Genomic DNA, 16,933 nt, shown 5'->3' with positions numbered 1-16,933 from the left:
AAGACTTGAAAACCGAAATAGAGACAATAAAGAAAACACAAACCAAGGGAATTCTGGAAATGGAAAATATGGGAAATGATCAGAAACCACATGCAAGCATGAACAGCAGAATACAAGAGATGGAAGAGAGAATCTCAAGTGTTGAAGATATGAGAGAGGAAGTAGACTCATTGGTCAAAGAAAACATTAAATCTAGCAAAAGCTTAACACAAAATATCCAGGAAATATGGGACAACATTAAAAGACTGAACCTAAGGATAATAGTGATAGAAGAAGTCCAACTCAAAGCATAAAAAATATAATCAACAAAATCTTAGAAGAAAACTTTCCCAATGTAAAGAAAGATGTGCACAAGAAACTTACAGAACGCCAAATAAACTGGACCAAAAAAAAAAAAAAGTCTCCTGCCACATAGTACACATAGTAACCAAAACATTAAACATGCAGAATAAAGAAAGAATATTATGAGCTGCAAATGAAAAAGGCCAAGTAATGTGCAAAGGCAGACCTATCAGAATTACACCGGACTTTTCAATGGAAACAATGAAAGCTAGAAGGTCCTGGTCAAACGTTATGCAGTCATTAAGAAATCACAGATGCCAGCCCAGACTACTATACCCAGATTTAACCAATGCCTAGCCACAAGCCTAGCCCTACACAAAGTACTAGAAGGAAAAATCCAACCTAAGGAAGTTAGCTACATCCACAAAAACAGATAGAATAGATGATCTCACAGCAGCAAATTCCAAAGAAGGGAAAAGCACACACAATAACATCACCAACAACGAAAACTAAAATAAAAAGAGCTAGCAATCACTGGTCATTAATACCCTGTAATATAAATGGTCTCAACTCACCTATAAAAAGACACAGGCTGACAGATTAGAGAAGAAAACAGAATCCATCTTTCTGCTACATTCAAGAAACACACCTCAGCCTCAAAGACAGACATCACCTCAGAGTAAAGGGTTGGGAATTTTTTTTCCAATCAAATGGACCTAAGAAACAAGCTGGTGTAGCTCTCCTAATATCTAACAAAATAGATTTCAAACTAAAACCAATCAAAATAGACAAAAAAGGACACTTCATATTAGTCACAGGAAAACTCCATCAAGAGGAAATTTCAATACTGAACATCTATGCCCCAAATACAAGGGCACCCTCATATGTAAAATAACACTACTAAAGCTTAAATCACACGTTAAACCCCATACAGTAATAGTGGGAAATTTCAACACCACACTCTCACCACTGTACAGGTCTACCAAACAGAAACTTAACAGAGAAATAAGGGAACTAACAGGTTATGACTCAAATGATATACATCTATAGACATCTATAGAACATACCATCAAAACTTAAAAGAACATAGCTTCTTCTCAGCACCTCATGAAACCTTCTCAAAAAATTGCCCACATGCTAGGTAACAAAGCAAACCTCAAAAAGCTTGGAATAGCCCCATGTATCTTATCTGGTCACCATGGCTTAAAATTAGAATTCAACAGCAACACTAATTCCAGAAAGACCACAAACACATGGAAATTAACATAAAACACAATGCTCACCTGAATCACCAATAGTTCAAGGAAGAAATAAAGGGGGAAATTAAACACTTCCTAAAATTTAATGAAAATGACCACACAACATACCCAAATTTATGGGACACAATGAAAACAGTATTAAGAGGAAAGTTCATAGCACTAAACGCCTACACAAAGAAGTTGGGAAAAACCCACATTAGTGAATTAACAGAACATTTGAAAACTTTGGAACAAAAAGAAGCAAACTCACCTAAGAGAACTAGATGGCAGGAAATAATCAAAGTGAACACTGAAATTAACAAAATGCAAACAAAAACAAAACAATATAAAGAATCAATGAGACAAAGAATTGGTTCTTTGAAAAAAATCAACAAAATAAACAAACCTTTATCCAGTCTAACCAAAAAGAGAGAAAATATCCAAAATTAACAAAATCAGAAATGGAAAAAGGGGGCATAACAGCAGATATTGAGGAAATCTAGAAAATCATCAAGTCATACTTTGATAACCAGTACTTCACAAAATTGGAAAACTTAAAGAAAATGGACAACTTTCTGGATAAAGATCATTTACCAAAATTAAATCAAGACCAGATAAGCAAATTAAATAGACCTATAACCGCAAAGAAATAGAAACAGTCATCAAAAGTCTCCCAATCAAAAAAAGCCTAGGACCAGATGTTTTCAGTGCAGAATTCTACAAGATTTTCAAAGAACTAATATCAATACTTCTCAAATTGTTCCACACAATAGAAACAGAAGGAACATTGCTAAACTTATGAGACTACAATTACCCTGATACCCAAACCACAGAAAGACATTACTAAGAAAGAGAATTACAGACCTATCTTCCTCATGAACATTGATGCAAAAATGCTGAATAAAATACTGGCAAACAGAATCCAAGAATACAAAAGAAAAATCATCCACTATGACCAAGTAGGCTTCATCCCAGAGATGCAGGGATGGTTCAACGTACGAAAATCTGCCAATGTAATCCACCATATAAACAAACTGGGAAAAAAAAACCACCACATGATCATCTCATTAGATAATGAAGAAGCCTTCAACAAAATACAACATGCCTTCATGATAAAGGTCTTGGAGAGAACAGGAATACAAGGAACATACCTAAACATAATAAAGGCAATATACAGCAAGCCAACAGCCAACATCAAACTAAATGGAGAGAAACTTACAGCGATTCCCCTGAAATCAGGAACAAGACAAAGATGTCCACTCTTTCCATATCTATTCAATATAGTACTTGAGTTTCTAGCTAGAGAAATAAGACAACAAAAGATAAAGGATACAAATTTAAAAAGAACAGGTCAAACTCTCACTGTGTGCTGATGATAGTTTACATAAGTGACCCCAAAAATGTCTACCAGGGAATTCCTACAACTCATAAACACCTTCAATAATGTAAGCTTAACTCAAAAAAATAAGTAGCCCTCCTTTATACAGATGATAAATGGGCTGAGAAAATATTCAGAGAAATATCACCCTTCACGGTAGTCACAAATAACATAGAATATCATGGAGTAACTCTAACCAAACAAGTAGAAGACCTGTATGACAAGAACTTTAAATCTTTGAAGAAAGAAATTGAAGAAGACACCAGAAAATGGAAAGATTTCCCATGCTCTTGGGTAGGTAGAATTAACATAGAAAAAAATGACAATCTACCAAAAGCAATCTAAAGATTCAGTACAATGCCCATCAAAATCCTAGCAAAATTCTTCACAGACCTTGAAAGAACGGTACTCAACTCATATGGAAAAACAAAAGCCCAGGATAGTCGAAACAATTCTGTACAATAAAGGAACTTCTGGAGGCATCACAATCCTTAACTTCAAACTCTGCTGTAGAGCTACAGTAATGAAAATAGCCTTGTATTGGCATAAAAACAGACAGGAGGATCAATCGAATCAAATCAAAGACCAAGATATCAATCCACACACCTATGAACACCTGATTTTTAACAAAGAAGCATAAAAAAAACACCATAAAATGGGAAAAAGGAGGCATATTCAACAAATGGTGCTGGCATAACTGGATATCAACGTGTAGAAGAATGAAAATAGACCCATATCTATAACCATGCACAAAACTCAAGTCCAAATGGATCAAAGATCTCAACATAAATCCAACCACACTGAACCTCATAGAAGAGAAAGTGGGAAGTACACTTGAACGTATTGGCACAGGAGACCACTTCCTAAATATAACCCCAGTAGCACAGACACTGAGAGCAACAGTTAATCAATTGGACCTCCTGAAACCAAGAAGCTTCTGTAAAACAGAGGACATGGTCAACAAGACAAAACATCAGCCTATAGATTGGGAAAAGATCTTCCCCATATTGGACAGAGGGATGATCTCCAGAATACACAAAGAACTCAAGAAATTGGTCATCAAAAGAACAAATAATCCAATAAAAAAAATGGGGGTACAGACCTAAACAGAGAACTCTCAACAGAAAAGTCTAAAATGACTGAAAGACATTTAAGGAAATGCTCAACATCCTTAGCCTTCAAAGAAATGCAAATCAAGACAACTCTGAGATTCCATCGTACACCTGTGAGAATGGCCAAGATCAAAATCACTGATGAAACAGCTTATGCTGTAGAGGATGTGGGGTAAAGGGAACACTCCTGCATTACTGGTAGGAGTGCAAACTGGTACAGCCGCTATGGAAATCAGTATGGAGATTTCTCAGAAAATTAGGAAAGAACCTACCTCAAGACTCAGCAATATCTCTTTTGGGTATATACCGAAAGGATGCTCAGTGATACCACAAGGACATGTTTTCAGCTATGTTTATAGCAGCATTGTTTGTCATATCCAGAACCTGGAAACTACCTAAATGCCCCTCACAGAAGAGTAGATAGAGAAAATGTGGTACAGTTACACAGTGGAATACTACACAGCGGAAAAAATAATGACATCTTGAAATTTGTAGTCAAATAAATGTATCTAGAAAAATGTAACTCAGACCCATAAAGACAATATCATATATACTCACTCATAAGTGAATTTTAGACATAAATCAAAGAAAAATCAGTCTACAGTTCACTACCCCAGAGAATGTAGACAACATTGAGGACCCTAAGAGAGACATACATGGATCTAATCTGCATGGGACATAAAGACAAGATCTCCTGAGTAAATTGGGTGTGTGGTGTTCATGGGAGGGGAGCAGAGGGGGAGAAAGTGAGGGGAGCAGACAAAAACAATACATAGCTCAATAAAAACAGAAAGAAAAATCATGCAGGTTTTGAAAAGAAAGAAATTTGTTTCTCAAGGGAAAAAAAGCTATAGGATATATATATTTAGATGTTTGAGTGCTTGCTTTAATGGAAGGCTGCTGTTTATTGAATAATTGGAAAAAACTCTTCAATTAACAAAGTGTTCTGGTCTCAGGACCAAGGAAATGAAGCCAGCTTTTGTTGGTATCAACACTTCAGAAACATAATTTTAGCAGACAGATATGTAAAACTTTCTAATGTTCTCAAAATGAACATCTAATGGAACATTTAATGGCCATTTTCTTTTAGGAAGTACTTAGCCAAAAAAGTCATGAGATGGAATTCCTAAGTATTTATTTATGTTATGTATAATTGTGTGTGTGTGTGTGTGTGTGTGTGTGTGTGTGTGTGTGTGTGTGTGTGTGTGTTTATGGTGCATTTCAAATTAGTAATTAAGAGAAACTTTGAGCTGGGCGGTGGTGGCGCACGCCTTTAATCCCAGCACTCGTGAAGCAGAGACAGGCGGATCTCTGTGAGTTTGAGGCCAGCCTGGTCTACAAGAGCTAGCTACAAAGCTACAGAGAAACCCTGTCTCCGAAAACCAAAAAGGAAAAAAAAAGGAAACTTTGAACTTCTGTAAAAGCAAGGCATGATTCTTAAAAGCTGATATTAGAAAAGTACATTTATGAATGAAATTTTTGTTTATGACATAAGTAGACATTGAAAGTACACAGTTTCTATCTGATATCCTTTTACCCAGGAATGACCTGCTCATAAGAAGCAATTGGTATCTCTGCATAGGGCATGACTCAGCCTACGCATAGAGGCGAGGACCTTGGTCTTGCCTCAATGAGTGGACAAGACAGTCATAGTTGAGTTCCCAGGCGAGGCCTTAACCTCTCTGAGGAATGAATGGGAGGGGGAGGGGGAAGAAGAGGGAAGGGGAATTTGGTATTTAATATGAAATAAATAAATAAATAATTTTAAAAGGAAAGCAAAGAAAGTGTGCATAATTAAAAGACCACTCCATAGATTTTCATTAGAAAGTATTGCAATAAGTAAATTTAATTATTCCGTGGTTCTTCCCCTTGTATGGCTAGAACAACTGGCTGAGCTTCGTCAGGAGTTTCTTCGACAGGAAGATCAGCTTCAGGACTACAGGAAAAATAGCACATACCTTGTGAAGAGGTTGGAATATGAGAGGTAAGGTGTTGCGTGCAGCAGCCTGTCACAAGTGTTTATCTAGTGTTTGTACATAATTCACTCCTTCCTTCCTGTCCTTGCTCTTTCTCTTTTGTTTTCTTTATCTTGTCTTTCAGAGGCTCTTGGAAAGCCATACTCTTTCATCTTGGTATGTTCAACATTATAAAAACATCTCTTGTGTGATGTGTTAGGTTTTTCTAGATTGTAAGACAGGAAAATCCTACTGACGGCAGGTTTTGTTGAATTGGAAATGGTAAGGACTGAAAGGAGAGTCCTTCTTTTTGAGGGACTTCCAGAAGATGAAAACAACCCTGGACATGTCCTCAAAATAGCTAAAGGGATTTCTGCTCATGCTTCTGCTGTGTGCTCCCGCCCCTCATGCACACCTCTCATGGTGAAGAGATGGGGAAGTTCTTAGGGTCGTATGCTTTAAAGCAGCTTTATGGTAAAGGGTTGTTTTTCTTTAAGTCTGTACACCAGAGGTTAGGCTCAACAGTTTATCTGTTTCTGACTTCTTACTACTGTTATTACCTATATATAATGTATATATGTATTTATACTGTCAGTATTCAGTGTTTTTCCATATGTCTACAGGATTGAAGACTAAAACAGTGAGCTATAATATTTTCTCTAGCTTATCAGTTTATCAAAACTTAGTTTCCACAATTTGTGGAACCATTGTAGAAATTTTTGCTTTCCTTGGTATTTCTTGGGCCAATAAGATGGCTTAGTGAGTAAAAGGCACTTGCTGTGCTAGTCTGACCTCCTGAGTGTGATCCCTGGATCCTGCCATGGAAAGGAGAGGCCTAAAGTCCTTTAACATCTACATGTGTACCATGTGCACTCTGGCATTCACATGTCTGCAAGTAGTTATTAGACACACCATACAAATATGTAACAGCAATAATAATGGTAGAGTAAAATTAATAATTTTAGAATGTTCCATTTTTATTAATTTTTATATAACAGATTTTCCCCTCTTAATATTTCACTAGTATATACTCACATACATTTACTAAACATTTTCATCTGTTAGCTGCTGTATAACATAAATGAAAGATTGCTTTCTAAATAATTATGATAGTTTATAATGTGAATATTTTCTCATAGCCATACCAATATTGTTTGTAGTTTGATTTTAATTTGAGAAATGTAAGCATAAAGCAATACAAGTATATTCAGATAGGAAGTTTAATTTGCAATAATTATGTGAGCATTAATGTATGTCTCTGTTTTCATTAAGTGCTTGTTTCTATTTGCAACAGTGTCTATTTGTATCCTTTGACTACTTGTCCATCAGAAAGTCACCATTTTTTATCTGTTTTTACTTTTTTCTGATACTGTACTGTTTCTTCCTTCTTTTTATTCCATGGTATAAACTTGTATTGTGGTGTTTAAAGTACTATTGTGGGATATTTTTATACTGTGTAAAGATATATTGCTCTGATTGGTGTAATAAAAAGCTGAACGATCAATACCTAGGCAGGAGATATAGGGGGAATTTTGGGCAGAGAGAATAAGTAGGAGATAATTGAGGCACACAGGAGACACAGAGAGGAAGCATAAGGTACAAGATGAAAGAGAGGTATTGCCACATGATAGAACATACATCAATAGAAGTGGGTTCATTTAAGTTAAAAGAGCTAGGAACATGCCTGAGCTATGGGCTGAGCTTTCATAATTGGTAAGAAGTCTCTGTATTTGGGAGCTGGCTGGCAGGACAGACCAAGATTCCTTACAGAGTACTACTGAAAAAATCAATAGCTGCCATTCCTTATAGGCTCCTAATTCTAGCATTTTTCATCTATTTGTTGAGGGCCAACAGTTTTTTTATATCCAATATCTTACTCTTGTGTTTAAAGTTGGCTCGACACTTGTTTCTTTATAGGTGTAATTTGTAAAACACTTGAGAAAGGATTGCTTTGTATCTATCTGATTTCTGGTTTCGTTTCTTGATTTTTTTTTTTTCCAGTTAACGTTAGCAGTATTTCTTTTCCCCGTTAAAGAGTCAACTGTTCTGATTCTGACTGCATTTCAATGTTTCTCTTTTCTGCTGTTCTCTACTGACCAATGTTTTGTCTTTCTAAACGTATGTGCCAGATTCTGGACAGACTTGGAGAACTCAGTCCAATGGAGTCTAAAAGAATGACTTTCTAATTTAGTTTTCAGTGTGGACAGCAGATCAAGGAATTAAGAGCACAACATGAAGAAAATATAAAAAAATTAGCAGATCAGTTTTTGCAGGAACAAAAGGTAAATTAAAAATAAATATCTAAACAATACATGTTTTAGTTGTAATACATGTAATTTAGAAGTAGATATGCTTTTGTCATAATACATTAAGTATTCTAGCCTGCCTAAGTTTTAAAAAGGTTGTGTATTAGCTGAGTAGAGTGGGTGTCTAAAAATATCTCAACTTGCTTATTTTTTCTTATGGCTAGAAATTGAACTTAGGGCCTTGCACATGCTAGGCAAATCATCATCATCATCATCATTATGGTCTTTATTATTGTTAATAGTAGATTTTTAAGGTGAATGGCTTTTTACTGAAAAGAAAACTTCCTTTTTCTCTCCCTCCTTTTCTTCATCACTTCTTGAGACATTATCTTACTGTGTAGCCCAAATTGGCCTTGAGCTCCCAATCCCTTCACCTCAGCATTTCAGTGGGGGTTACAGATGGGTGGCACTGACGCCCAGCTTCAGAAAGCAGAACAGAATTGTCACGATTTTTCTTATTAGTCTCTAGTAGTCTGGCACCCTGTCTTAAAACAGAAAGACACAACTAGACACTACATACTAAGTTTGGCTTGTATTTCTTAAAGTACTATGGGTCAGATCTGTGATTTCCTGTATGCCAAGTATATGTTCTGTTGAGCTACATACCCAACCCTCACTGTTATATTTTAAGTCAGCAAATTCTTTCTATTCATTTTGAGTTGAGCTATCATAAAAGTCATTGTAGAAATAAAGGAAATTAGCTGGGCATGGTGGTACATGACTTTAATTCCAGCACTCAAGGAGATAGATACAAGTGATCTCTGTGAGTTCAAGGCCAACCTGGTCTACAAAGTGAGTTCCAGGACAGCCATAACTGTTATTGTTTGTTAGACAGGGAAACCCCGTCATGAAAAAAAAAAAAAGTAAATATAGAGAAATTTTTTCTGAATATCACTAACCATTATTGACATGAGTTTTTTTTATGCTCTTTAATCTCAGTTGATTAAATGTGGTTTGTATAAAATCTTATAATTAAAAGTAAAATGTGACTCAATAATGAAAAATATTTCTTTTGTTCTTTGATAGGTCTTTGTTTGTTTGTTTTTCGAGACAGGGTTTCTCTGTAGCTTTGGAGCCTGTCCTAGAACTATCTCTTGTAGACCAGTTTTTCTCAAATTCACAGAGATTGGCCTTCCTCTGAGTGCTGGGATTAAAGGCGTGCACCACCACCACCCAACTAGTCTACAGTGCAAGTTCCAGAACAGGCTCCAAAGCTATGCAGAGAAACCCTGTGGGAGGTGGGGGTAGAAGAAGAAGAAAAAAAGAAAATACTTCTGTCAGATTACTTGTAGGTACTCTATACTGCATTTTCTTAGTTAATGATTGTTGTGGGAGGGCCTAGCTCACTGCAGGACCACTTGGCAAGTGGTCCTGGATGATATCAGAGTTTTTGTTCTTTGTTTTTTCTCAGTTTTTCAGTGGGAATATTGAGGGTGTTGCATCTTTCTCACAACTTTCCAGTCTACAGATGGAAAAAGTTGCTGTTATCTGCCTCTACTTTGAAGAGTGTGAGAACGGGCTAGTGGAAGAAGGCACGCTTGAGTGGTCAGCCATTGTGTAGGCACTGAGTGTAGTTAGAAGATAGTATTGAGACCCTGGAAGTTTAGAGGAGTATATTGGGATGTGAATGGAAGGAGAAAGGCTTGCTGTGGTGCTGTGTCATTTATTGCAAGCTTTTATTAGTTTTTGTCAAGTTTTGTTAGTTTTGACAGAAATAACTGACAAACTTAGGGTTGAAAATTTAAAAGAATACTATTTCATGATATGGAGATATTACTAAAAATTCACTGTGTTCATAAGTAAAATTTTATGTTTTTGTGATACAAGAACAGAAAGACTAGACAGACCAGAGGAGAATAAGAAGACTTGAAGACTAAAACACCTTATAGTATGTATATACTGAGTTAGATCTGGAATAGAAAAACAAGACGTGGTGGGAAAACTGGTTTAAAAAAAAATCTACATGAAGTCTAAAAGTTTAGTTAATAATAATAATTTTACCTTTTTCTTTTGCCTTTTTTTTCTGAGTCTTGTGTGACTCAGACTGGTCTTAAATTCCCAATGTGGCCAACAGTGGCATTGAATTTATGATTTTCCTGCCTTTATCGCCTGTGTGCTGGTATTATAGATGTCTGCTACCCTACCTGGCTTATGCAGTTCAAAATATCCAACCCAGTATTTTATGGATGGCAGGAAGGCAATCTACCAGTGGAGCCACTCCTCCAACCCAGTTATACTGTTGTCTTTGTTTTACAGGTCTATCATGGTAATATCTGTTTTAACATTAGGAGAAACTGAATGAGGAACAATTAATTTTCTATAAATCTAAAGTTATTTCATGCTGGGTGGTGGTGGCACATGCCTTTAATCCCAGTACTTGGGAAGCAGAGGCATGCAAATCTGGACTTCAGAGCAAGTTCTAGGACAGTAAACACTACACAGAGAAACCTTGTCTCGAAAAAACCAAAAATAAATAAATAAATAAATTTCATAATGAAAATTTTCCTTAAAAACGATGAGGAGTCCCCTCACTAAATCCCCAAACACTGTTTTAAGAAAGTTGTCTTGGGGCTGGAGAAATAGCTCAACAGTTAAGAGCACTGGCTGCTCTTCCACAGGTCCTGAGTTCATTTCCAGCAACCACATGGTAGCTCACAAGCACCCATAATGAGATCTGGTGCCCTCTTCTGGCCTGCAGGGACACATGCAGGCAGAACACTATATGCATAATGGATGGATGGGTGGATGGGTGGATGGATGGATGGATGGATAGATGGATGGATAGATGGATGGATAGATGGATAGATAGATAGATGAGAGGCAGCAAACTTTTGAGGCTAGTAGCCTGGTTTATCTTATCTAGGAAGTCCTAAACAGCATAAACTATAGCCTTGTGTCTCAAAAGAAGGGAAGAGGTGGAAACAGACTATTCAAAAGTTATCCATTCGCACAAAGATGATGACATTAGAAGGAAATAATTTTTAAACTTGTTTTTCTTTTTTAAAATATTTTTGTAGCCCTTAAATGGCTCAGTAGGTAAGGGCACTTGTCAATAAGCCTGATGACCTGAGTTGATCCCCTTTCCCACATAGTGGAAGGAAAGAAATGATTTATATAAGTTGTCCTCAGACTTCCATATGCCTGGCACCACGTTTGCATTCAACACAAATTGATAGTATTGTCAGTGACTTAATAATTCACAACTGAAAATACTGTTACTAAATCTATATCTTTGGCAGGAGACCCACAAGAGTCAATCAAATGATGGAAAAGAATTGGGTATAAATGATCATGTAGCCCCTAAAAGTATTCCAAATATGGCTGAAAATGATGCAAATAAGAATGAGGAACCCTCAAGCAATCATATTCCACATGGGAAAGGTAATATTATTGTTTTGTGTTGATAGGATACTGACTATTTCTTCCCGTTTTGAAATATGTTCAGTCATTAAAAGTGTTTGATTTTAGTTTTGAGATGATTTAGTATCTGTATTGTTTAAAATTTTGGTCCTTTGATCAAAGAGTAAAAAGTAAGTTATTTTAGTTAAAAGTCTTCCTGGGCAGTAGTGGCACACACTTTTAATCCCAGCACTCGGGAGATGAGTTCCAGTACAACCAAGGCTACATGGAGAAACCTGTCTCAACAACAACAACAACAACAAAAAAAACTGCATCAGGGCTAGGGAGTTGGCTCAGATGATAAAGGTACTAGCTATGCAAGTATGGCAACTAGAGTTCAGTTCCTCAAGTCTATATTGAAAACTTGATTATCGGGCTGGAGAGATGGCTCAGATGTTAAGAGCATTGACTGTTCTTCCAAAGGTCCTGAGTTCAATTCCCAGCAACCACATGGTGGCTCACAACTATGTGTAATCAGATCTGGTGCCCTCTTCTGACCTGCAGGCATACGTGCTGGCAGAATGTTATATACATAATAAATAAGTAAATTTAAAAAAAATGCTTGATTATAGTGGCATACCTCTGCAATCTCAGAATTCCTGCGATGAGGTGGGAGATACAAACAGATTTTTCTGGAAGCACTCAGGTTCACTAGCCTGGTGAATGCAGCACAGCAGCACACAGAAGAGACCCCACCTCAGGAGTGGGCGGAAAGCACCTACTCCTTACTACCACACGTGCACAGACACAGTCTGAGGAAAGTATGTGTTTTTTAAAAATTAAAAGGACAAAAGCAAAACAAAACTAAGTTCTAAACAGTTGTTCAGTTGTAACCTGTGACTTTAGAAACTGGTTTTTACTTTCCTTCAAAACTTTCTTGATTTATATAAACATAAACATAATTGTATCATATTTTGTTACTTGGGCAGAGCAAGCTAAACGAATTGGTGATGCAGGGATGCCTGGAGTAGAAGAGAATGATCTAGCAAAAGTAGATGATCTTCCTGCTGGTAAGTGAAAGTTGACAGAAAATTGAACTAAAGTGATTATCTTGTTTTTATCTGCCCCCAGTCTCTCTTCTGTTGTTATTTGAGACAGACTGGCCTTGAACTTCTTTTGTAGTTCAGGCTAGTCTTGAAGGCAGGTTTTCCTGCCTCAGCTTCCTAAGTGCAGTTATAGGCATGTACCACCATACTCTGTTTGCATTGTTTTTTGTAAGACCTGGAAAACCTGTGTGTGCTTGATGCTACTCATTAATTACCAGAATTTAAACAAATACTTTATTGCATTTATTCATGTGTATGTGGAGAGGGTAGGTATGCCATGACATATGTGTGAAAGGTCAGAGGACAGCTGGTAGGAGATGAATCTAAATCGGGTTGTTAAGCTTGGTGGCAGTTGCCTTACCCCTTGAACCATCTCTCTGGCCAATTGTCAGGATTGTTTTAAATGTAATGTTTGTGAAGTTTTTGCTAAGTATGTAGTCAGTTGAGAGACAGATGAAAGTGCCTGCTTCTCTGTTGTTATCACTTCTAAGCTTCTCTGAGAATCTCATAAAGGTTTGTCTGTCTAAGCCATCCTTGTTTTTACCTGTTTGTCTATACCAGTGGTTCTCAACTTTCCTAATGCTGTGACCCTTTAATACAGTCCCTCATGTTGTGGTGACCCCCAACCATAAAATTATTTTTGTTGCTATTTCATTACTATAATTTTGCTACTGTTATGAATCATAAATATCAGTGTTTTCTGATGCTCTTAGGTGACCTCTGTGAAAAGATTATTCAACCTTCAAAGGGGTCTCAACCCAGATTTATAACCACTATCTAAACCATAGATTATTTTCAAAGTCACCTTGTTCTTAAGCAGGAGGCATTATATATACATATGTATATATGAGCAGGAAGCATTATAATAGAAATTGTTTTGTTTTGTTTTGTTTTGTTTTGGAGACAGAGTCTTTCTATGTAACCACCATGGCTGTCCTGGAACTCACTCTGTAAACCACGCTAGTCTTGAATTGACAGAAATCCACCTGCCTCTGTCTCCCGAGTGCTGGGATTAAAGATGTGCACCACCACCGCCCATCTTATATTATAAATCTTATAATTATAAATTATAACATGACTGATTATTATTTAGTAATGGAGATGCCTCTGTCTTTCATCTGCACTTGATCTTAACAATTGGCCAAGAAGCATCCTCCATCTGTGTCTTATGATTTGTGTTAAGGACAACAGTGACAAGCAGATTTATAGACAGGACCAAACTACCCTTGGGTTCATTAGTGAATTACAGTTATACTGTTGATCCTAGGCTTTTAGTTGGTTGTAATCGGCTGCTTTATGTGCAGAGTGTGTGTTGTGCATTGCAGATGGCAGTGGAAGCAAGGTGACAAAGTGATGAGAGAACCAGCTCTCTGTATCTGAGTGTTGTTTTTCTCGGAGTAATTACCTGATTTCTTGTATACTTAAATTTAGGAACTGTGTAATAGTAAGTGATATAAAATCATTTAAACAAACTATAAAAAAGACCCAAGTAATATGTGCTAATTAGAATAGATTAGGATATGGTCTCTTAATAGACACCCTCAAATTGCAGCAGTTTAAGTATCCATCTTAAAGCTTGAAGTAAGCTTGGATGGCTCTTTTTGAACACTCATGTGAACAGTGGCTTCTGTCATGATACCATCATGTTCATATTAACTTTCTATTGATGTGGGATTCCCCTCTGTATGCTGTGAATATGTTTTATTACCATTTGGTTAATAAAGAAACTGCTTTGGCCTATGGCAGAGCAGAATATAGCTAGGTAGAAAAAACTAAACAATGCAGAGAGAAAGAAGGCACAGTTTTCTTGTCAGCTGTCTACTTTCCTGGCATGTTTCTTTTTTTTGTTTTTTGTTTTTTGTTTGTTTGTTTGTTTTGTTTTGTTTTTTGGTTTTTCGAGACAGGGTTCTCTGTGTTGCTTTGGAGCCTGTCCTGGAACTAGCTTTTGTAGACCAGACTGGCATTGAACTCACAGAGATCCGCCTGCCTCTGCCTCTCGAGTGCTGGGATTAAAGGTGTGCGCCACCACCGCCCAGCTCCTGTCATTTTTTTGTTTGTTTGTTTGTTTTGCCAAGGGATATATTGGAGTGAGCAATGATGTTCAAAAAAATTACCCAAGCTGGACTGGTAATGACACATGCCTTTAATCCCAGCACTCAGGGATGCAGAGACAGGCAAATCTCTGTGAAGTAAGGCCAGCCTGGTCTACAGAATGAGTTCTAGGACACCCAGATATACAAAGTGAAACACTGTCTCAAGAAAACAAGCAAACAATAATCTTTCCTTGTTGGCTTTCATCTCTCACTGTCTTTTGAGAACTTGCTCTGTAGACCAGGCCGACTTTGAATTCACAGCAGTTTGCCTCCTCTACTCTAGAATCCTGGGATTAAAGGCATGTGCTAACACTGACCACCCTGCTGGCCTTCATTTCTTAAAAGAAAAGTAATTTTTAACTCTTAAGTTCCTTCTTGTTGATAAAGCTCTGTGTAGAAATAACATTTTTCATCTTAAAAATAAAATTTCAGTGAGTGGAGAGATGGTTCAGTGGTTAAGAATATTTACTTCTCTTGTAAAGCATTTAGCTTCGACCCCAGCAACCCACATGGCAACTCGCAATCATCTGCAGCTTCAGGTCAGGGAAGTGGCTCCTTCTGACCTCCACAGGCTCCTCCAGCATGCACACAGTAGACATGCATACACTCAGACACGCACATACACGTAAAATTAAAATGAATTTTTAAGAAATACAAAACAAAAATTCTAGAGCCAAGCATGGTGGCTCATGCATGTAATCTCAGCACAAGGTTATAGCAGCATAATTTGAGTCCAGCCTGGACTGAAGAATGAATTCCAAGCCCAAGTAAGCTACAGTGTGAGGCCCTGTCATATATAAATAAATAAAGCTCAAGTTTTATTTTGTTTTAATTGAGAATTCCACATGATATCTCCGTGGGTAAAGGCACCTCCCACCATAGCTGATTATCACAGTTCAATCCCCACTTTGTGGTATCCCATCCTCCCACCCACAACTATACAAATAAGTAAATACAAATGTAATAAAAATTTTGAGCAACTAGGATACCTTATTCTTTTTTTTTTATTTTTATTGAGTTTTACATTTTTCTATGCTCTCCTCCCTGCCTCTCCCTTCCCCCCTTCAACCTTCCCTCAAGGTTAACCTTTTGTTAGATTTAATGTTTTCTTTAACTGATGAGTATATTTCCTCTATTGTATCTTCAGTGCTTGAGATTCTCTCTTCCATTTCTTGTATTCTGCTGTTCATGCTTGCATTTGTGGTTCCTGATCTTTTTCTCATCATTTCTGTTTCTATAATTCCTTCGGCTTGTGTTTTCTTTATTGTTTCTATCTCAGTTTTCATGTCCTAAATAGTTTCTTTTATATGTTTGAGTTCTTTTTCTTGGTTTTCTATAAGTGATTTGCTGATATCTTCCAATTTTTTTGTTTGTTTTTTCCTTCATTTCTTTAAGGGAATTTCTCATTTCATCTTTAAGAATTTCAAACATTCTCTTGAGGTTATTTTTTAGATCATTTTCTTCTGGTTCATCCATATTTGATTGTTCAGGTCTTGCTGTTGTAGGGTCTTTAGGTTTTATTGGTCTTGTATTGCTCTTTGTAGTGAACGTGTGATCTTACCTTTTCTACTCATCTTTTCCTCTAATAGGTGTAGTTGGGGCTGTCTGAGATTCTGTTGAATAATCTTCTAGGTGCCAGTGAATCCAAAGCTCAGATGGTTGTTCCTCGTGGTACAGTCAGTGTCACAGTTCAGTTACCCTGTTGGTTATTCCTGTTCCTGGAGATAGCTCAGTGCTCCTGTGCTTTGGTCTGCTCCCTTGGAGTTTGCTGTCTCAGGCCTACTTTGGCCTAGGCTGCTGGCTTTGATCTGTTTCTGTAAATCTTGGTCCAGATCTCCTCCTGCAGAAGTCCCTGGCTTGGAGTTGGACCTGTTCTGGTGGAGATCACTGACTCTGGATCTGGTCGTTGGCTCAGTCCTGATTCGCCAGTGTTCTAGGCCTAGGTTGGCTCCCAGGACTGGGTTTGCTCCTGGCTTCTACTCCCAGTGGAGCTTGTTTCCTCCAACCCTCTCTGTCCTGAGTAGCTCGTTCAACACCCACTGTGGAACTCTAAGGAGCCTGAGAGGTTCTGAGCGGTAACACAACAGCAAAAAAAAGAGTCTGCAGAGCCTGAAGTAGTTCTGG

At 37.3% G+C, this 16,933-nt stretch overlaps 1 protein-coding gene across 2 annotated transcripts in view; it reads left to right on the top strand.

The window, feature by feature from the left end:
* Golm2 (golgi membrane protein 2) overlaps positions 1-16,933 on the top strand; it is a 78,713-nt gene that overhangs the window by 29,855 nt on the left and 31,925 nt on the right. For both annotated transcript variants that reach the window (XM_048459577.3, XM_048459578.3), the window contains exons 3-6: positions 5,892-5,994; positions 8,157-8,247; positions 11,511-11,652; positions 12,600-12,680. In XM_048459577.3, coding sequence (XP_048315534.1) covers positions 5,892-5,994; positions 8,157-8,247; positions 11,511-11,652; positions 12,600-12,680 — 417 coding nt within the window. The remainder of the gene's footprint in view (positions 1-5,891; positions 5,995-8,156; positions 8,248-11,510; positions 11,653-12,599; positions 12,681-16,933) is intronic.

The sequence above is a fragment of the Myodes glareolus genome, chromosome 10 (assembly GCF_982192425.1).
Source record: "Myodes glareolus chromosome 10, mMyoGla1.1, whole genome shotgun sequence".
NCBI lineage: Eukaryota > Metazoa > Chordata > Mammalia > Rodentia > Cricetidae > Myodes > Myodes glareolus.
This window is presented reverse-complemented; position numbering and strand designations above follow the sequence as displayed.